Source organism: Aspergillus brasiliensis (genome assembly GCF_001889945.1).
Source record: "Aspergillus brasiliensis CBS 101740 unplaced genomic scaffold ASPBRscaffold_4, whole genome shotgun sequence".
Lineage (NCBI taxonomy): Eukaryota > Fungi > Ascomycota > Eurotiomycetes > Eurotiales > Aspergillaceae > Aspergillus > Aspergillus brasiliensis.
In genome coordinates, this window is record NW_027137445.1 from 547,390 (window position 1) to 569,325 (window position 21,936).

At 48.8% G+C, this 21,936-nt stretch overlaps 5 protein-coding genes across 5 annotated transcripts; 4 read left to right on the forward strand and 1 right to left on the reverse strand.

The window, feature by feature from the left end:
- Nucleotides 1–1,528: 1,528 nt before the first annotated feature.
- Nucleotides 1,529–4,365, forward strand: ASPBRDRAFT_121228 (putative meiosis specific protein Hop1; the record flags this gene model as incomplete). The annotated part of the gene is made up of 10 exons (XM_067617409.1): nucleotides 1,529–1,738; nucleotides 1,796–1,818; nucleotides 1,881–2,097; nucleotides 2,147–2,426; nucleotides 2,500–2,665; nucleotides 2,714–3,011; nucleotides 3,078–3,305; nucleotides 3,349–3,577; nucleotides 3,625–3,818; nucleotides 3,868–4,365. 10 exons carry the CDS (start codon nucleotides 1,529–1,531, stop codon nucleotides 4,363–4,365), a joined length of 2,343 nt encoding a protein of 780 aa, XP_067480501.1.
- A 3,718-nt stretch (nucleotides 4,366–8,083) lies between these two features.
- On the reverse strand, nucleotides 8,084–8,549 carry ASPBRDRAFT_498317 (uncharacterized protein). Its single transcript, XM_067626431.1, has one exon. The coding sequence runs from the start codon at nucleotides 8,432–8,434 to the stop codon at nucleotides 8,168–8,170; it is 267 nt and encodes an 88-aa protein (XP_067480502.1). The 5' UTR covers nucleotides 8,435–8,549; the 3' UTR covers nucleotides 8,084–8,167.
- A 2,146-nt stretch (nucleotides 8,550–10,695) lies between these two features.
- ASPBRDRAFT_28514 (uncharacterized protein) lies at nucleotides 10,696–12,924 on the forward strand (the record flags this gene model as incomplete). The annotated part of the gene is made up of 1 exon (XM_067622516.1): nucleotides 10,696–12,924. The coding sequence occupies one exon, from the start codon at nucleotides 10,696–10,698 to the stop codon at nucleotides 12,922–12,924; it is 2,229 nt and encodes a 742-aa protein (XP_067480503.1).
- Nucleotides 12,925–14,902: 1,978 nt separating this feature from the next.
- Nucleotides 14,903–16,506, forward strand: ASPBRDRAFT_120920 (putative UDP-galactose transporter; the record flags this gene model as incomplete). The annotated part of the gene is made up of 4 exons (XM_067617393.1): nucleotides 14,903–14,971; nucleotides 15,079–15,108; nucleotides 15,173–16,147; nucleotides 16,195–16,506. 4 exons carry the CDS (start codon nucleotides 14,903–14,905, stop codon nucleotides 16,504–16,506), a joined length of 1,386 nt encoding a protein of 461 aa, XP_067480504.1.
- Nucleotides 16,507–16,970: 464 nt separating this feature from the next.
- Nucleotides 16,971–21,855, forward strand: ASPBRDRAFT_53478 (putative DEAD/DEAH box DNA helicase (Mer3); the record flags this gene model as incomplete). Its single annotated transcript, XM_067627081.1, has 11 exons — nucleotides 16,971–17,211; nucleotides 17,278–17,412; nucleotides 17,489–18,464; nucleotides 18,517–18,698; nucleotides 18,749–19,437; nucleotides 19,494–20,069; nucleotides 20,116–20,270; nucleotides 20,326–20,423; nucleotides 20,476–20,688; nucleotides 20,750–20,930; nucleotides 20,979–21,855. 11 exons carry the CDS (start codon nucleotides 16,971–16,973, stop codon nucleotides 21,853–21,855), a joined length of 4,323 nt encoding a protein of 1,440 aa, XP_067480505.1.
- Between the last annotated feature and the right edge of the window lie 81 nt (nucleotides 21,856–21,936).

A 21,936-nucleotide genomic window follows, 5' to 3' on the forward strand; every position in this document is an offset into this window, starting at 1 on the left:
GTGTACTTTGTATCAATATGACGGTGTCTGCTTTGTCCCCACTGATCTATTTCCAAAGGCTCTTCCCAAAACAAGGAAAATTAATCGTCTGTTGAACCGCTGTTGGTGCTTCCCGGATGGATGTTAGCCGCCGCCAAATTCCATCATCTCAGATCTCTTCACACTTGACAGATATGGCTCCAACTCACCAACTGCATATGACATCTCCATTTTTACGTTTTCCTTTTCTCGTGCTTTCCATGTTCATTCAATATGTGATCTCAAACTTTCGCAGAATTTCCAGTAATCCTTACCCATTAACCGTTGAGTTCCCTGGCTCGCTTTGCCACTGCCCAATACACGTGACATGGTGGGGTTTCCATCGTATCGTTCAGAATTCCTTCGGCGTCTTTTTCGATTCGGTGGTCCAACTGCTTGCGGTAGAAGATACACAGTTTCCTTGCTGGCTGGCATATTCGGTTACCGGTATCCAACCATACAACTTAGTGAATAGAACAACAACCCACAACAAGCTTTCCTTCGATGAGCTACTGATACACCCATGCATTACACACAACGAAGCTTATTGATTAGATTTCAGACGCTGTTCGGTTAATAACTTAAATAGTTCCGTAAGATAGGATGGCACCTGTTCCCGTGCAAAATGTGGACAGAGGATATTGCGGGGAAGTGCCCGAGATAAAGTGTGTATCATTCACAGGATGAGGAGATGGGGATTGTGGCTCGTAATTTCATCTACCGCGGGACTGCCCTATCGATTGTTTCAGACCGGCGTTATCTGCTGGACATGTGTCGGTTAGCCAAACCAGCCCCCGATCACGCTTTGAGTATAAGACAACTAACCCGAATGTACTCCCTATCTCTTCGATGGCAGTAGTAGCGTCTTTCCTCTAATAACGGACCAACCTCCGAATGACACTAATTCATGAAAGGGGGACGCCCTTCTAATAAAGCTAAGTAAATCAAGTGATGCATCATGTTTATCTTCCCTACACGATACCTCGGACAATCTTCTGCCCGTTGTTCAGGAGAGACCGCTCAGGAATGCAAAATGATCACTTCATCACAATAGTTAGCATTATTGGTTGGACCACTTTTGAGTATGTGGTATCTGCAATGTTGAAGTGACGGGTAATTTTCAGATACCAACCCAACTTCACCCACTCTCTCTATATAGTTCCGAACCAGCCGGAGACGACGTTACGTGAGACGTAAACTTCCCCCAAAAATGACATAAGAAGACATACAAAGTAATTGCACTATTCTCTTCATACAGACAGAGAGATTCCCTGACCATTGCCCACTTCTGTTGTACAGAAAACCCAGTATTGATGGAAGAACAAACGCGCTGGCAACTCCCGTGACCATACCGTGGGTATTCGTTTGTCGTCAAACCTGACTTTGGTTCTTCACTCGGTGCCTCAACTCCCAGCCTCATCCTCTACTAGCATGATTTGCTGACCATCATCTTTCATAGTTTTGGTTCTGAGTGCCTACAGGTAGATCAGTTGCACCATAATTATCCAGGATGGTTCGAATTAAGTTCACCGGGCCTCCGTCGACGGTCCAGGTACAGACGCCGCAAAGCCTCCAGTCCCTTGCCGCCGACAGCAGGCCTGTCGCTCGCATCAAGGCACAAGATGTGATTGAAGCTTCCGCCATCTTGAAGCTCCAGGAGAGCATGCATCTGAAGCAACTGCAGAGTCTGGAGATGGTCCAGATCATGCTACATGTCTCAGTATGCGGCTTTATCTCTCCCATAATACGCGTTCATATCTCTAATATTAGAACATAGTTCGGAACACTTTTCTATCTTCGGTTCGTTGGGTGTCGACCCAAAACATTGCTAGATCAGAGCCAGTCTTATACGTGTCGCGCAGGGAGTTTCTACCGCTTCCATGTTTTGACGATCGGGACCTGAGGGAAGCTCAACGAGAAAGCGATCTCTCTTATCGACAGTTCATTGACAGGCCGACACACAGCGAAGCCCTCGCTTGCAAAGAAGATGCCCCATTCGGCAGAGGCAAGAAAGGTCAGCCATTGAAGATCATACTCCGGGGGTCAGATCCCAAAGCGGATATGATACTTAACATTCTGGTCAGTTGCCTCAATCTCTGGTATTGCTCCTCGCTATTTACATGTGCAGGAAACCGGCATCTTCGATGCACTGAGCAAGAACGTGCTTGAAGCTGTCCAACTGACCATACTGGTCGATAAGGATGCGCCTGAGAATGTATTAGAGTCATATACATTCTCCTTCAGATACACAGGGGAGGCCGGTGATGTTGACAACCGCCTTGAAAGCTTATCGATCGAGCCGATGGGCTGTGTGGCCGACATTAAAACATCACAAACAGCCCGAATAGGCCTAGAAACCATCGTAAGGCGTTTGATCACTCTCAGCGCCTTTCTTCCCACTCTGCCAAGTATGTACTGTTCTACACCCTGTTCTACACACTGTTCTACACTCGTCTGAACAGTCGCTCATCATGTTTTCAGACAAGCGAAGCTTAGGGGTTCACCTTTTCTATACAGAGGATTGCCCGCCGGACTATGAGCCTCCGGGGTTTAATGGAGCAGATGATGATACGATCAAATTCCCTCTCAACGAAAACTGGAAAAGGGAATCGCAGTCTTGTGGGCAAATGAACTGTGGACGGCATACGTAGGTGACCGCTCATATCCTGTTTATCATAACTGATTGGTGGGGTAGTGTTGGGCTTAAAGTGACCTCGCTCAAATGGATTGGCCCCGAGCCCGAGGGAGCAGAAGCGCTGCCTCAGATACCCCCTGACCTTGAGTTCAACGACCCAGTGAGAAGAATGAAAGACATTGGGTTTGATGACAAGGAGGACATCTTGCGCACACTGGGAGGCAGTGGCAGTGCATCCATGGAGAATTGCTTACGCCAGGACACCGATCTTTGCTTATCGCTTTGCCAGGAAGCTGAGAAGGAAAGAGTGTCGACGCAGGATCTTGTGGAGAAGCATCAATTACAAATGATGTTACCCGTAAGTTAAAGGCCCCTAGGTTGAGTCCTGACTGATTGGCAACATAACTAATCTGGATGGTCGCAGGGGACTGGGGGCTCAGACGGTGAACTGGCACCTACACAGCCACTTAAACCTGGCACCACTTTAGAGAACGGCATTGCGACGAAGAGTCCAAAGTTTGTCCTCACCGAAGAAAGCAGACACAGAATCGAGAAATGCCTGCACTCACACGGCTCCATTGCTACGAGAATATCCGAGGATCAAAATAGCATCAGGTGTCAATGTGGCTGGGACGGCGAAGAGGAAGCTATGGTAAGTAGACAAACCATAGGTGGACCACCACTGACTTTGATAGGCTCAATGCGCCTTTTGTCACACGCGCCAACATTTGATATGCTACGGATACGAAGATGTCCATGACTCAAGAGTTCCTGACGTTCATGCTTGCTATCAATGTTTGCTTACGCCAGACGAACCTCATCTGCTCCATGAGATGAGTAGTTTGACACTCCTGAGGAGGGCCGTGAGGTTCATATTAAATGAGGGTTATCCCCATAGAACGTCGATATTCACACAAAAGCTTCGTGAGTTCCCCATACTTCATATTGCTATACCCTCTGACCGTTTACAGACTGCAACGGGCAGACAATTGTTCAAATCATAGATTTGTTGAAGAAGCGCAGACTTCTCCAACCGACCCCGGGAAGTAAAGTTAAAGGATTCTCACTGAAGGGCTTGCCCAGATTCATGTTCCCTAGCTCGGGGGATATTCAATCCAGGCTACAAGGGGAGATACTCAGCCCCATGATCAAGATTCAGCATCATGTGAGTTTACCTACAACGGAGGGCAGACTTTCGTACTAAACTACTACAGTACGTTCAAGACACTCCGCAGGACTCGCTTCAGCCATCACAAGTAGTGACAAATGAAGAGCTACACTGCATCACAAAATCGTTTTCACAAGCAACTGAACAGGAAGAATCGCTTCTTGATGCCCAAGAAAGTGGAAGGAAGACACCGGAACCAATGGAGGAATCCACAAGCATGGTAGTAGAAACCCGAAGTCGGAAGAGACTGGTGTCAATGATAAATGGACACAGTCAGCCCAATACCCCGAAAGATGCTGCTCATACAGATGCATCTCCGGCCAGGCGAGTCAGTGATCGAATTTTGAGGAAAGACAGTAGGAATCAAGCCGAACAGAAAGTCAAACCCGTCAAGAAAGTAACCCCTCGCTCCAAGCAAACCCCCAATCGTCGGACTACCAACGAAGGCAATCTACGCCGCAGCAACCGAAAGAAGCGCAAGATCAGCAATTACTCCAAACTTGTCGATGTTGGCGCGGAACGTTCCGAGGACGACAGTTCTTAGTCGAAAGCTTGCCCCAAGCACGCAAGTTGTCGTTGTCTCGTATATGAAACGACCGAAGAAAGCCCTAAAGCTCACTTGCTGCACATCATTACAAGTCGACCATATAAGCATCAAAGAAGAGGTTGGAACAGGAGAAATAAAAAAGCGTCATTGAGGAAAACTCTCAAGATAGTGGATTGAATGCCCGTGCACCCGACAATTGAGGTATCAGTGCACCCACCACCCCGGTGTTTCAACCCAGCAACTATTGATTCAAGAATGAAGATCATGGGTCTGCCCGGAGAGGACAGAGTGGAGGGAGTCGAACCATGGCACGAGCAAGGACCCTGGGACGTATGCAGGGGAAAGAAGCTTAGTGATTAGCAGCTAGCTACCTTAGCAACCTACCTTTCATGTATTCCGGGAGCTTAACACTCATCAGTGTACTCGGAGCTATTCGGTCAATGAAACTAACTGTATTTTATATGCCATAACTCACCGAAGTAACAAAAGAGGCACATGCACTGAAAAGAATGGAACCATATACCATGGGCACTGTTTCATAGTCGGACCAGGGAGTGATTTAAGAAGATGAGAGGAAAAGGTTGATCCCCTTGTTCATATAGCAGAGTGCGAAGGAATACCAGCGCGGTCTGCTACGTAGCCTGCCTGCGCGACTGCGCGAATACCTTAGACGCTACTAGTACTACATGTACTATTCACCATCATCATCTGATCATAGGTACAAACATACCACCTCATACATACAATATACATAGCTCCCAAGTAAAAAGCTCCAAAATTCGAAATCTCTCCTCTGTATTCCTGTCTCTCCCCCCCTCCGGCCCAAGATAGCAAACGATACTCTGACACAAAGGGATCCAGAACTTCTCCGTATTATTGTTTTTGGTGCCATGTGTAGAAAGTCTCGACCCTGAAAAGTCCCTGACAGTTTAAGCTCGTGGCTAAGTAACATGGTGAAACAACTCCAGGTCTGAGACCGGCAGTTCCGTGCTTGTCGGATTGCCGAACCCACCTACTCTTTCTTTCTGTGTTCGTTGCGACCGAATGGGATCCGTTTAGTTGCTATTCATCGTGTTTTTGTTTTTGTGTGGACTGTGGAGAAAGAAGGGAGGGGAGATACAAGGTGTGGGTTTGGTTGGATAGTATATGTCTAGGTGTGATGCGATGAGCTAAGTTTGCTTCGCACTTCTTCTTATGGGTTTGCTTATGGACTACTATGGTAGTGTAGTGTAGTGTAGTGTTGCTTTGTGCTTTGTGCTTTGTGATCGACGTATACCCACCTACTCACTCACTTACTCCTTATTCAGTATTTACATGGCTGGAGCCTAGTAATTATCTAGCACACACGCACATTGCACGTAAGTAGTTAAACGCTCGCGAATCTCGGCAAAATGCATGTGTGCTGATAAACAGACTAGATAAGAATCAGTAACTGAATAGGATAGATCCAAATTAAATCATATCATATCTGCTAGGAAAGTAAAGTAATCTGCTCCGTGGTGCTGAGCCGTCATATTCGGAGCATTGTCGAAAGGGGGATTAGATCGATCGTGAGGGATGCGGGAGTGGCTCCAGGCTAACAGGGGGGAGTATCCAGATTCCAGAGTTCTAAACCATCTAATTCAGGTCCCAACCGCTTGTAGGGATGGAGCTAACAATAGGTCGGTACCGATAGTGAGTTAGAGAAGTGTCAAGTCAGCAATGTCTATTTTCGGGTAGACGAGGATACAATAACTTAATGCGGTAATGATAGTCATGGGGATCGAAAGTCTCTCGGGGTCGGGACAGCAGTCTGATCAAGTTCATGTTCAAGTCCTTCTGGGCTGAACTAATTCTTAGTAAGTGCGAATTTTAAGACGTTTGAGACCAGGGCGAGGGAGAATTTTTTCGGGATCTGATTCTGCAGGCTCTGTTATTTCGACAAGCTTCTCTATTTTGGCTTCTGTTTTCTTTTTCTTATTCGGGGGAAGGCAAAGCGAGTCAACATCAAGGTTTGGTTGATCGTCACGGATCCGATAAAAAAGGGGCACTAAAATTCGAAACTTCCCAATTCCCCGCAATTGAAGCTCACTACCAAGTGGATGGGGAGGATGTGGTGCTATTGTTGACTATTTGACCTCGATGAAGGTTAATCTGCAAGGATTTGGGGTCTGTGTTGATGACTGTAACTATGGGTCTGTTTGTTTGTAGATGGGATGGTGGAGGAGCAATGTGAATGCTTGGACCCAAAACTGGGGACGCTCTAGCTCATTCAGTCTTGGTAACTTGAACATCACAACTGCCCTGGGATGGACTCGGACTGAGTGTTTCGGGTTGCGAGATTGGCGCCGCAGATATTGAACGGCTAGCATCGTAGGGAATTCGCAGAGAAATTCATCATCAGTTGGGCTCTTGTGTGGTAAAGACGCCATTCGTCCCCCTCAGCTGCAAGCCAAGCAGCATTATAGCAGGCTAGAAGAGTCTGAGATTGACTCAAAGCCTGGTATAATCGAACACTAGTAACAAGTACGAATGTTCGTCAATCAGTCTCGCATACTCCGTACATTTGGAGCAAAGAGCTGCTATTCGCCATTCTGGAGCACAGTGGCACCTATGTAACACCAAGCTGCCAAGGCACCTGCAATTGAACTGATCTTGTATTCAAGCAGGTTCAACGATTTGCTGTTCAAGCTTATCACAGTCTGACCTCCCTCGTAAATTTTGCGGAACGGCATGGAGACGACAAGAGCTCTGGCTACTAAGGTTTGAGAGGAGTCAACTTTCCGAGTACAGTCGAGAGAGCGAGTCGGAGAAAAACATCGCTGCATCAAAGAGATCTTCAAGCCATTGAAACTCGACAAACATGTCTATTGACTGAAGAGTGTCAAGGATCCGCTGATCCTTCCTTGTACGTAGCAAATGTGTGCGAGCAGTAGGTGTAGCTATGGATACTGTTCAGCAATAGCGAGACCTCCTGGGAGGCCATAAACTTTGCCTTTCCACAGGCACATCTTGTGTTTGTATAGTTCTGTGAGTCCTCTTCGAATGAATCTGCGACTCTATGCATTTCGGGGTTACTTTCCATATGATGCTTGAAAGTGTCTAGGGCGGAGGCATCGAATTGAACCAGTGTCTCAGTGAACAAAACAAACTCAAACCTACGACTCTACCTTAGCATCCACCCAGAAAGGGCATATTTGAATGCTGCTTGAGAGGAGTGCGTTAGTGGAACCGCAACGAGGTACTTTGGTACTTCGTACAGCAAGAAATAACAATTGATCCACCAGGCCAACAAGAAGACCACCAGGATAAACAAGTTACAAGAAAGGCCACGATTCTGTAGGGCTCAGCTGATGATAGGATCTATCGGTTAAGCTTCTTTGATGAATGTCTCGCCTTGAGTTTCGAAGTCACGTCAGCGGGTGCGCGTCCAAGTGAACCTCAGCGTCCGGACACATCCGGTGAGTTGACGGTCGGGCGGAAGGCGGCTTGGCCGATGATCTGTAATTTTGACGGACAAGGGGCACTTCAGAACTCCGGACGCTGTTCAGGTTCGAACTTCAACAATTCACTTCCACTGAGGAAGGGGCTAATACAGCGGCACGGTATCGTTTGCGCGAGCGTGAGTTGTGGGCGTAAATCAGTTGTGTAGCTGACCTTAGTTCTGCCATGCTCCTACACAGGGGACGACGTCCCAACAATGGCAAACATTGCACATAACAGGAGCTGGTACTCCGTACAGTTCCCCATGCCCCAAAGAGTCTACTCAACTATGCTGATGTCAATCAACTTTGTTCCGATGGAGTGGTAGGTTTGAACATCAACCTTCGATAAGCTGTGTTAACGGGGCACTATTCCAGCACCTTTCCATGGAAACCTTGCAATGGCTTTGTCGATTATTGACGACGATCGAGTAGCACATGCATCCAAGATTTGAGATGGTGCCTTGAGGGTTGCATTCATCATAGCGGAGACTGATGCCCTGTGCACGACTATTCGCCTCACAGCCATTAGCGGGATGGCCACGGGCGTCAATAGGGCCAGAGGATGGTACGTAGGAATTAGAAATAAACAGACCCAATGACATACCGTTTACAGCCTGGAGGGTCGATCTCTCGAGTCTTGAGAGACCTCTGTTCCTGCTTGGATCGAGTTCACGAAGACTATTGAATCGGCACTTGGGGAATCCCCACCACTATGGCGCTTGAGTATAACATTTGGTGAGGGGGATGACGATCAGCAGCAACTGCAACTCCTATTGGAAGAGTTTTTCAGGGACGGCTGAGCGGACATAGCGGCGAGGGTAAGTAGTTCTTCACTACTGCACCAGTTCACTCTCCATCGATTGCAAGTGGCAGAACCCGTGGAGAAGCCCGAGCGGCTGCAGCCCCTTAATTTGAAACCATGACTGGTCCTGATGGAGTGCACGCGTCGGCACAATCTCCGGTGCGGACGTCAGAAAGCATACGACGTGTAATGAGAAAAGAGCACAATAGGCCGATTTCATGACGGAGAATAGATGGTGGCAACGTCTTATTTGCTTTTGACTTGGATGTGGTCTAGTGTAGGTACGCAGAAAATAGATTGCTACGTACTCCAAAGTAAGAAATATGAAGTGGCTGCGCCCGAATTGTTCAAATCGAACCCGGGCGCACGTGTCCGGCCGCGTCTAACTAAACCCGAAAGAGATGAAGGACTGCAGCGACTATTGACCTCTAGAATATCCCCTGGAATCTACAGAAGACGGGAAGGAAAAGACGGTCGAAGTTTACGGACGAGAGACGGCGCAAGGGGAGACGAACTAGCATTAAGATCCATGACGGTGGGATTTATCGGGGTTGTTCATCCCTGCTAGCCAACACATACATCCTCCTTATTGTCAAGTACGAGGATGTGTTTCTGCTGGACGAGCTTTTTGCAAGGTACTAACATTCCATTTCTATGCGTATAGCGAACAAACACATATTGGACCACCACCAGACAAATGGGTTGATTTCGGAACAACTAATTTAAAAAAGAAGAAAAACAAATCAATTAGAGAAAAAATAAACAACTGCAAGACACGGACATCCCACTCATCCTCCTAAAAGTCTTGCCTTGACTTGAATGGGAATCGCTCGCCTCGGGCCACCAGCAGCCATTGAATCCACCCTCGAACCTCCTCCACTGGATGGGCCACTCAGACGCTCTCAGGAGCCGCTTTGCGATCTATGGACCCATGGTTGTGTGCCTGTCGATTCTTACTGCTATTGTAGGGTGCTAAGGTGCCACTACCGGCTTGCAATTGTCTGCTGACACGAATCTTAATTCTCTGGGCTAACGTAGGTAGCCTGTCGCCCGTCTCCTGCGGCTTGCTCTCTCCTGATGGACCACCCTGCTGGTTCTCGCCCAACTGGAACTATGACAACCGGGTATCCTCTGGATCCACGAGAATGGCTTTGTTCCCCGTCGAGTTCCTGGTTCCAAGCAATTGGCGAATGGGCCATTCCATGCTCCTCGCGGATCTCTTCAATTCTGAGCTGGCCCATGCTGAGTTTAGACTGTTTTAATGGCGTCTTTGACTTTTGCCCCTTAAGCCGCGACCCTCCACGCTTCTGAAATCCTTTCCCCCCCATCCTCAGTCACTCACATGTAATAAAATCGCGGCCACTTATATATAGTACCTAATAGGTCTCTCGGCTCGCACGGCCGGTTCTTCTCTGGTTCTGGTCAATTTCCCTGCAAGTTTTGTTTACATCATTCACCAAAGCTCCTCGGAAAGACCCTCTTTTGTGTTCCCTGCGAGCTCCTAGTACTAGGCAGGTCATATTTCACTCGTTCCGCCGGACCTGCATCATACATAGTCCCTCTTTTCCTTTTTCCCTATTACTCTTCTAGTTCAATTTTTATTTCTCCGTGACTCGCCCCTGCTGCCTCTCCAGTCCCTCTTCGATACATTGACACACACTCTCTCAAGAACGCCATTTCCTGTGAAATCTCATTCTTTTAGACCGCTTCTTCGAATTCGAATTGGTGTGTCTGGTGGCGCCCGGAAACGAGGATCTTTAGTGACCGAAACGGTAAACATACGGGCTTGGGAGGACTCACCGACTTGGGGTGGGGAACAGTGAAAGACACTTCAAAACCTCCTGAATCCTCCGACCAAAAAGACGTCGGGATCAATTGTTGACTTTAGCCCAAGAGCTCTTGCTCTCTCTTATCACCAACCCTTTCTTGCTATCTGGTTATAGCTTGAATTTTGGAGAAGAGACACCAGGATCGCAGCCCGCAGTGTCGACGTGGGTTACGCCCATACTACATTAATTAATGCCCCAGCAATCCATACCTATCCCCCCCAGAACCTCCAGCATGCATGCCTCTACAAGTGGAGTGCTTTCACCCACAGCCAGTCCGGGAGATTCGAGGAACGAGAACACATCAAAAGCCTACAAGATCCTCGGCACAACAGATGCCTCTGTTCACGAGACTCATTCTAAGCGTGATGACAAGAGACGCTCGAGACGGCCAAGTTTCATGAGAGCCCCGGAGATCAAATCGCAGAAAAGCGGTGGTTTTGTTCCCTTCCCGACTGCTGCTCCAGAGACCACAATCCCCCACCAACACCTTCGTGTTCGGGCATCTTCACCTCTGCTGGGTCATGAATATCGCCCTGATGATGCGCCTGGACAGCCTATGCCAACATCGACCAAGAAAGTCCATCAATCAGGCTCAGCCTCCGCTCTATTCTCCTACTTCAGTTCTCGGGATTCGTCATCCAATACCATTCCTGGCATTGGAATTGCGACGTCCGACTTCGGGCCTACAGGGGAAGGTAAACCAGAGTCACAACAGAGCGCCGAGTCCGGCTCCAGCCTCAGACAACCGAAAGGCCCTATGAAAGACTCGAAGCGTAAAATGCGCCCACCCCGGATCGACCTCTCCCTACTGTTTCCCAAACCTAAGGCAACTGCCGAGCCGCTGTTGTCGCCGCAACGCTTGGTGGCTTCTCCCTCTGCTATCTCCATGGTTTCCGAGCATCCTGTTACTAAGGCAAAGAACATGGAGAGCCATGCGGCGGGCGCTAGGCTCACGAAGACGCCACCCCAGTTAATAAATACGGCCGACCAAGCCTATAGCGATTCGGCCCCTAATGCACCGTCCTACGAGACCAAAACTTCCAATTGGCTCGATCCGTCCTTGGAGAGGACCGTACGGGCCAGCGAGATGGACTTGGCTCTGCAGAAACTGCAGCAAGATTCTCGGCGCAATGGTAAGAGTCGTTCTGGTCGCTCACATTCGCGATCCCAAGGCCAAGAGAAACGGCGAACCGGTGGTACTCGCGCTCCCGAGGAGAATCTGTGGAAGGTCACCTCAAATAGCTCTGGTAGTGAGTGGAGTAAGGAGACCTACTTATCACCAAAGGCTCCTCCTCGCCAAAGCTCGCACCGCGTTTCAAATTACTCCGACCCTAGGAGACCGAATATGCATGCGTCTGCTCCCTTGGAAAAGTGCTCGGTGCCAAAGAAGAGTAGTCGAACTACACTGAAGACTGCGGACTTGAATAGCTCCAGCGTGCTTTGCCTCTCCTCTTCGGAGGATGAAGATGATGACGAAGACCTCAGTAGTGATCGATTGGATAGAGATCGAAATGCCAGAGACAGCGTTACGACCTACGGCGAATTTGAAGCAGAAATCTGCACAGCATCGGCGGCACAGGCGACAAAGGGCACAATACGGAGCATTGATCAGCCGATGTCCGTCACTAGCCGTGGATCGCGCCCATCACAGAGGCTTCAATCTGCCCGACGAGACGCGTCTCAGTCATCAGCTGAAAGGTCATCATACATGGTCAACCGCCAATCTCGTCGAATCAGCGACATACCCACCATCTCTGAGCCGGAATTCTTCCACGGAGATCCGATCTTCAGCCATCAGAGACAGAGCCAACTCAGGAAGCCCCCCTCCTCCTCCCAGAAGGAGGCTAACAGAAGAAGCCGAGTTATCGCGGTGACAAGACAGGAGGAGCATCTCCTTGAAGCAATGAGACAGAGGAAGGGAAAAATCACACCCAGCATCTTTCAGGAGAGCCGATTCAATAATCTGGAGCCTGACCAAGGTTCCATGCTGTCTGTCCCGTCGCGGGATTCGTTTTATGGATCAGACATGTCATTTTTACGCCTCAGCCCTGCTTTTCCTCCTAAATCGGGCCAAGCCAATGCAAACCGCAATGAAAGAGAAGGCTCTGTTTGCCAGAGTACTTTTTCCGACGAGGAGCAGAGAACTATCAACTCGTTCCCTTCTCCGCGTGCTAGCTTGGCGTTCTCCGAGGGTCTTTCGTCTCCGTCGACCAGCGCAGCCTCGCCGTTGACACCGACGCTCCCCATCCACCGCTTCTCGCCTATACCGGCTCAAAAGCCGCCACCTTGTCGCCCTATCCCCGCTGTTCCGCAAGACAAGAGGCGGCACTCGCGGCGGCGTACAGATAGCAGCGAGGCAATTGTCCTGGAAGAATCCGAGGAGCCGAAGCAGAGGGATGAGCTTCCAATGTGGACCTTGCGGTGGAATAACGACAATGGAACTATGACGGCTGTACACTGAATATGATGCTGTTTGTTGCAAGATGCTCGCAGTCATGATACCCACTCTTTCTATCCCTTCGACTTTCTACGACATGTTTTACAATACCTACCCGCGCCTGCACACTCACTTATCGATTTCTATACCTTTGACTCAACATACACTCTTTGGTTTTCCTTATCCATGTTTTCCTTTTCGGATTGATCAAGCGAGATACGGCCATACGGCATTTGTTTCTGAATTTCTCTATTATTCGAGCGTTGGTGGTTATGGCTACTCATGCTGTACGGCAGAAGACGTTTTGTAGATAGATGGCCTAGACTTCAGGGAACTACTATCGGACACCGTCCACATAATTGAATTATCTATGTTGGTTACTTGACTGTTGAGCTTTGCCCACCATTTATCGCTTGATGCGTAAGAATTGATCGTAAGACATGAAACCTTCGAGCATTGCCCATACTTACCCAGACACTTTTTCGCAAGATGTCTAAGGAGGGGAGTTCCAGGAAGACGTAGTATAGTAAAAAAAAAAGTGGATGAGAATATGTCAGTACAGTGACGTGCAGGGAGAAGCAATATAGCTGCCCAATAGAAAATGCCAGTCAGATGACGTAGCAAGCTATTGCAAGGAACGTTGAAGTTGCGACGATCTCCTATTTTTTCAGGTATCGTGACGGTGAAGCTGTCCACCTATTATAGTCTTACTATCTTCCTCTTTGGCTCGAGAAATGTAGTGGCGCCCAACATTGGACTATGGACATCAAGGGTCCTTGAAGGTGGCTTATGCGCGTGGTTTCAATCTTTTGTCTCCACCATGGCAAAGCCCATCATCCTACGGACTTCGAGAGTCGGCTTCTGTAAATTTATCCTACTTCGCCTAGTTCGAAGGGATTAGTGAAGGATTGCTGTTGGGCCCCCAAGTTCCTTCGGTCCGAGCCGCTTGGATTGGGTTATGAGAACCCCGGTGAGAGAAGTCTCGATGATGATCCTGGCCGACGACATAAATCCCACGTCGAGGCCTCACCGGCCGTGCGTTGCGAGTATAGAGGGAACCTGGAACTTTGGTACGACAAACCAAGGTTCTGAGTTCTGCCAAGAAACATCCGTTCGACTGGGTCTGGCCCTCGCATTGTGAGGATTGTGTAGGTATGCCGTCGGCTTAGATTCCCGTCAGAAGACCAAGCCTCGTAACGTGATAAGATTTACTGCAGATCATGCATGATTACTATTATTGATATCACGGTGATATTAGCTGACTGCCATATCGTGTTGTTGCCGATCGGACCTCACCAAATAGTATTATGGCACGTTGATGATGAGCGGAACGTAGCGTAATCTGCAGCGTGCGCGCTTTGTTGTGGGTACAAAGGGCAGATATTCCGTCAGCTGGATCTGCGCAGTGCAGTGACGAGGTCGATCGAGGCATGTATGTCTTAACCTGACGTCAGATGTGATCCTCAGGGGGGAAGTTCTGGGCGGAAGTCGAAGCACTTGCTTTGGGACCGAATTAATGTATGGCTGGGAGGAACCAAAAGAGCCCATCCGGACAAGCAAAGGGACTAGACCGCCACCTGCCCCGTGATCCACACCGCCCAAACAATCGTCTCAAGAATACCCCGGATCCCTCATATTTTAGTCCATTTCGTTCCCTCATTCTTCTGGTTCTCCCCCCGTTTGCGCCTAGTATTTCGACCTCTATTGAGGTTTCTTATCCTCGAGGGCTCTGTTCTCGAGCTCTTCAGTCCTTTATACAATCCGCGACCCATTTGGCCCCCCTTTGTGCTGGTCTAGTTTGCTTGCGAATTCCTCGTCAAGTGTGAAGACACCCCTCTCCCACCACGACCACGCGCCAATTTGTATGCGACATCCTCGGTAATCGAGTGCGGAGTTCCTGTCCGTTCGCCGCCAGACGAATTCAACTGCATCATTATAACGCGACGTACTTGATACCTTCTCGAAGAAACGACAGTTGACGTGGGAAACAAGTATCGTCAGTATGGGGGAGTCCGCTCAGCGCCAGTCCTCGGGACTGGGATCGGTTTGGAAACATCTGTCTTGGGCCCTAGTAAGTCGCTCGTCATATTGCCGATATATACCACCACGACAACTTCGCTGCTTGTCTGATAAAAGCCCTGGAATCTTTAATCGCTAACATCGTGTTCTTGAAAATAGTTGACCGTGCAGTGCACGTCCTTTGTCTTGGTGAGTCGTTCCCGCCGACTCTGATCATAGCGTACACGGTTGCTCATTTTTCGTCCTCTCATAGCTGTTGCATTATTCAAGAGTGATGCCGCCGGCGGGCGGCAAGCGCTATCTCACGTCCACCACCGTTTTCTTCAATGAGGTCGTCAAGCTCGCCATCTCCCTGACCATGGCGCTCTACGAGGTTTCGAAGACAGCCCCTCCTTCGGTACCCGCGACGTCCCTTTTCTTCTCCCTCACAACTGCTATATTCTCCGGTGATAGCTGGAAGCTTGCTATTCCTGCCTGTCTCTATACGCTTGCGAATTCGCTGCAGTACATCGCTCTTTCGAATTTGCCGCCAGCCACCTTTCAAGCATCATACCAGTTGAAACTGGTCGTCGTGGCCATATCCAGCTTGGTATTGCTCAAGAGACCTGTCTCGCTCCGAAAATGGGGGCTCATGGTCCTCCTCGTGGCAGGCGTTGCCTTGGTGCAGTTGCCCACTGGCAATCCTGACGATATGACACTTCAAGATGAATCTGCGCGTCTTGCATTCCCGCGGTCATTGGAAGAGTGGAAAGCCTCCAAGCTAGGACGTGAGAATCTTCATAAGCGTTCTGCAACCTACGAGGGAATTGAGGAGGATATGATGACCGCCAACCCTCGACTCAATGCTACCGTTGGCCTCGTGGCCACAGTTGGCGCCTGCGTCGCCTCTGGCCTTGCAAGCGTCTACTTCGAGAAAGTGCTGAAAGACAGTGCGAAGTCGACGTCGCTCTGGATTCGCAATGTGCAGTTGTCTGTTTACTCGATATTTCCTGCGCTTTTCATTGGGGTCGTTTTCTTGGATGGCGAGAAGGTCGCTGCTAATGGCTTTTTCGAGGGCTACAACTGGGTGGTTTGGTCTACTGTTGTCGTCCAGGCTATTGGTGGCATTGCCACGTCCTTCTACATTGGTTATGCTTACCGAGATGGCAAGAACATGGCCATGGCTGCGAGTATTGTACTCACCACATTGGCCAGCGTTTGGCTTTTCGAGTCTGAACTCACCGCCAATGTACGTGATCGTATTCGTCTCATTCGAGTAGATGCTAATCTTAACAGTTTCTTCTGGGATCATTCGCAGTGTTGGTGGTTACCTGCCTTTGCGAGGATGCAACTTCTGCATCTGCCCAGGCTAAGCGTCAAACCTTCCGTCCACCCCCGATTCGCGTGGATCGCTACGAGAAGGAAAGCAAGAGTGGGGATGCTTCACCAGCCTCCCCATCGCCTAACGAGATTTCCATAAAGCTTCCTGGCACGCCTTTTCTCTCCACTGATGGGCTTTCTACGTCCAGGCCTACATCCCCGGGCCACGTACGCGCTGGCCGCACACCGAGCGGTGGGTATTTCGAAAAGCATCCACGAGACAACTGAACTACAATTTGCATTTTCTGCGTGGGAATAGCCTTCGCGTTGCTGTATCATGTTTTTCTGGGAAGTAAATAAGGATGGATAGAAGCGATGATGCCACTTTCGCTTTCGTCATATAGGTTCCACTTTCTTGTACTTTATTCACATATTTCTTTCGTTGTTGATTCTTTTCGACTCGCAATCCTACAGATTATGGATCAATTCCACATTGATCAATCTATATCCCTAGGGATTGAAGACTGACGAAATCATAAAGACCTTTATAGCCCCATATATCATACTACTATACTTCTGTCCGCTTGCCGTATGCTGGGCGTATAGACCCCACGTGCTCTAGAGTACAACGGGTGACATTTCTACTTCCTCAATTACCCATTTCTGATTCACTCCCTCTCGCCTACTTGTGATGAATGTGTGTGTGGCAGTGTCTTGCACATCGTATCATTCAATAATTCATTTGACCTATCATGCGGCACAATTCTTATCATTCAATCCCTCAAAACCGCCGGAGTGCCCCCTATAAGCGTAGGGCTGTTCCTCAACTCCCTACTCCCACCCGCTCAAACCCAAGTGCCACCATCGGTCAAAGATTAGTTGAAGGTGCACAGGAACCTTTGTTCAGTCGACTACCCAGAGAAAACCCTAGGAGCTATGAGTTTGACCTGCAGTTGTTTTCTCGGGATGAAAATCCAGAGCTGGATGCCTTTGGTATGCCGATTGATTCCTCCACAGCCACATCTAAAAGCAGATCTGTTTAATCACCCAGAATCTTAGATCTTGAACTCCTGGCCCAAGCAGATGAGCAAGTGCAGAGTCCTCCGACAGCCGGTTCAATCGCAGACCGTGGCTCCTTATCGTCCAGGCCGTCCCAAAGAGTAGACTACAATCGGGTCTCTCGTTTCTTCCAAGGTCAGAGCTCATGCTTGATATAAGGGCCATGGGCCTCAGCCCAGAAGAATCGAGCTAACATGATTTGAAACGACAGCGGGTCCTCATGCCACACCACGTCAAAGTTACGGCTCTAGTCCTTCGGATATGGTTGTGAGAACGCCATCTAGTCCGTTAGGAAGAATGCGAGCTGGCAGGGTGAATACACATGTTCCTGAGCAAGACTTCGAGAATAATATCGATCCTCGTACTTCCTTCAACTACGGGGTACCGTCAGTTGCCCGTCAGGGCTCGCATAAGGACCCTTTTCAACAGCATCTTCCGGTTTCACTTCGAGGAATTGTCCTCATATCTGTGCATGAACTCCCAGATAAGTATAGGTCAATCTTTTCTTTCCCTGTATTCAATGCAATCCAGTCAAAATGCTTCCAGCCGGCCTACAAAACCGATAGCAACATTGTCCTTGCTGCACCTACAGGAAGTGGGAAAACCGCTATAATGGAACTGGCAATATGTCGATTGCTCAACTGCCTCAAGGATGAACGGTTCAAGGTGATATATCAGGCACCTACTAAGTCTCTTTGTTCCGAGAAGCTCAGAGACTGGAGTAGAAAGTTCAATACGTTAGGACTGCAATGTGCCGAGTTGACAGGCGATACAGACCACACTCAATTGAGGAGTGTTCAGAACAGCCAGATTATCATCACAACCCCCGAGAAGTGGGACAGCATGACGCGGAAGTGGAAGGATCACGCACGTTTGATGCAGCTCGTCAAGCTATTTCTCATTGACGAGGTGCATATCCTCAAGGAAGCTCGTGGTGCAACTCTAGAAGCTGTCGTATCCCGCATGAAAGCAAACGGGTCGAATGTTCGCTTTGTGGCTCTGAGTGCTACTGTTCCAAACTCGGAGGACATTGCAACTTGGCTAGGTAGGGATCCAGTAAATCAGCATGTGCCCGCCCATAGAGAGCACTTTGGGGAAGACTTTCGTCCGGTGAAGTTGCAGAAGTTCGTCTACGGCTACCAGTCGCACACTAATGATTTCGCGTTCGACAAGATGTGTACTTCCAAGTAAGTGATTTCCATAAGATACCGACCTTCGCTATTGACGTTCTTCCTTTAGACTTGCAGATATTATATCATCTCATTCTCGAAAGAAGCCAATAATGATCTTTTGCTGCACGAGGAACTCAGCCGTTGCTACCGCGAAGGAGCTCTCACGCTTGTGGACCATGTCCAATCCTCCTGCTAGGTTATGGAAGGGATCAGGCAAGCCTATGGAAGTGCAGAATGTGGACTTGAGAGGTAGCACATCTTCCGCTTAAACTTCTGTAGTACCGGCTAACCTTGTCTAGCGACAATTGCTGCTGGTGTGGCTTTCCATCATGCTGGCCTTGATCCAGTTGACCGCCGCTCGGTCGAAACAGGATTCCTCAATGGACAAATTAGCATAATTTGTTGCACGTCGACACTTGCAGTTGGCGTAAATCTGCCCTGCCATCTTGTCATCATAAAAGGAACAGTCGGATGGCAAGAGGGGGGTTGCAAAGAATATTCAGATTTAGAAATCATGCAAATGCTCGGGCGCGCCGGGAGACCACAGTTCGATGACAGCGCTACGGCTGTGATAATGACAAGACAAGGACGCGAGGCTCACTACGAGAAGCTTGTGTCTGGCTCTGAAAGCCTTGAAAGCTGTTTACATTTGCATCTTACTGATCATCTAAACGCAGAGATCGGACTCGGCAATGTCACGGATATCGAGTCCGCTATCAGATGGCTCGCGGGTACTTTCCTCTTCGTGAGAATGAGACGGAATCCGACACATTATCGATTGAAAAAGGACGCCGATAGGGAAGATGAAACTGAGATGCTTCGACAGATATGCCAGAAAGATATCAAGCTTCTCCAGGATTGTGGACTGGTCTCCGCCGATTGCCTCAGATCTACTAAGTTTGGTGATGCCATGGCGCGATACTATGTGCGCTTTGAGACGATGAAGACCTTGCTTACTTTGAAGCCTCATTCAACCGTATCCCAAATTGTAAGAAAGCAGTTTGCTTGCTGCGGGTTTTACGTGAAGACTAACCATCTATGCAGCTGTCGGTAATTTCGAGAGCAGACGAATTCCGTGAAATACGCCTCAAGGCAGGCGAGAAGTCCCTATATAAAGAGATCAATCGCTCCAATGCAATCCGGTTCCCAGTAAACGTGGATATAGCACTTCCTGCACACAAGATCTCACTGTTGATCCAGTCTGAATTAGGTGCTGTTGATTTGCCAGATGGCGAACCGTTCCAGAAGCACAGATTCACTTTCCAACAGGATAAAACCTTTGTCTTTTCCCACATCAACAGGCTCATCCGCTGCATCATCGACTGCCAAGTAGGTCTTGAAGATTCAATTACACTGCGAAATGCGCTAGAGCTTGCAAGGAGCTTCGGTGCCAAAGTCTGGGATGACTGCCCACTCCAGATGAAGCAGATCGAACAGATCGGCATTGTTGCCGTTCGAAAACTGGCGTCGTCAGGGATCACCAGCATTGAAGCACTGGAGCTTTGCGAACCTCATGAAATTGACATGATTTTGAGCAGAAACCCTCCGTTCGGAAGGAGATTGTTGGAGCGGCTTGTTGATTTTCCCAAGCTCCGAGTGTCCGTCAAGATGATTGGCAAGGTATTATACCAGAAGTGACTGAGACCTCTTACTGATATAGTAGCAGGAAATAAAGACTGGTATTGGAGTAAGGGTCAACATCAGAAGCGAAGTCGCTTTTATGAATGAGAAATGCCCGGCATACTTCCAACGACGCCCGGTGTACGTCTGCTTCATGGCGGGAACTTCAGATGGTCGTTTGCTCGACTTCCGACGCATAAGGCAAGAAGTCTTGATGATAGTCCGAGCACACTTCATCAAGGCTAACTCGAGATAGTGGCATTAAGATGCCTAACGGACAAGAAATACTCTTGAGTGCGGAGTTGAAAAGCGCCGGCCAATCTGTGACGTGCTATGCAATGTGCGACGATATCGGTATGCAGGATTGCCCTTGACCGTCATGTACTATGGTTGCTGATGATCCTAGCTGGGACTATGCGATCCGCACAGCTGAAACCTGATATTCCCGCAACCTTGTTTCCATCTCAGCTGGATTCTCCATCCGATCCGATGTCGACAAGGCCCAAGCCTAACATCTCTCGCCGACGCAGTAACGACACGTCCCAGACCAGGTCCATCGCCCAGAATATAAACCTCTGGGACAGTGATGATCTGTTGTTTGGAGACTTTCTGGAGAAAGGTAAGTTGAAGTACTCCAGTGAAGATAGGGATCTAAATGAATTGACCCGAAATATCTGCAGACCAAGCCGAGAACTGGTCGTGTGTCGATAGGTTACCAGGATCACCAGGAGACAAAGCGCAGTTTCGAAGAAATACGAGCAAGGATCCGACTGAAAGAAATAACCAAGCAGTCGAAGCGGTGTCTACCAAGCTCGAGAACGGCAGATGGTCCTGCAATCATCGGTGCAGAGACAAGACAACGTATTGCCAGTATCCCATCTTCAAAGAAAAATAACTAATGGCAAATAGATGTAAGCATCTCTGCTGCCGAGATGGTCTCGAGAAGCCACCAAAAGCAAACAAAAAGCGACCTGGCGATACCGATAAGGACAACGGTAAGAAGACAAGGGGGCTTAACCAGACGACCCTTTCAGCAACAATAGCCAAGAAAGATACTACTACCCAAGAGAGTAACCCGTCTGAATCCGAAGCATATAGACACCGAACAGAACCTCCAAGTTCAACGCACAAGCCCTCCTCAGACAACACAAAGACCAACAACAATAACACACCAGATATCTCCAGCGGCCAAGCCCCAGAGAACATACTGGAATCCTCCAGCGACTACGGAAATGACAGCTTCAGCGACTTCCCTTCACCAACCGCCCTGCTGCTCGGAAACCCCATAGTAGCAACATCGAAAGGCCAGGATCTGGAAGCCTCCAATATCGAAGACAACACGAAGATCGACTTGACTACAGAAGAGTGGGGTGACGACGATGGATGGCCCATCACTCAGTCTCCTTCATTGATAGAGGTGGTTTCAATGCCGGAAGCAAGCCAGGAAAAGACACTCCAACCAACGCAATGCTCTGGTAAGGCTGATATAATTAATCCAGCTGCCACAGAGATCAATGACATGATATCAAACAATAATGATGAAAGATCTGGCTACCTTGAAGCCGCTCCCGCTAGTATCCATGAGAAGAAACGGAAGGTCTTCTTGACCACAACCGTCGATGACAAGACGAAAAGATGCAAGAGGGACAACGACATCTTATCTACTCATCCAACCTCTTTCCCAACAGCTGGTACTATGGATGAAGGAGCTGGGGCTCCCGCAGGCTGGGAGGATATTGACCCTGCTCTACTGCATGAGTTCAAGGATATTATCAATTTGTTCTGAGGTTGATAACTAGACAGGATCTGTATGATGTTGAGCATATGGTGCAGATATGGAAGCATCCGTTGATATCCTTCTCTCTTT

Bases quoted from the DNA above. Each gene is read 5' to 3' on its own strand.
- ASPBRDRAFT_498317 (XM_067626431.1), bottom strand. From the start codon at position 8,434: ATGTCATTGGGTCTGTTTATTTCTAATTCCTACGTACCATCCTCTGGC.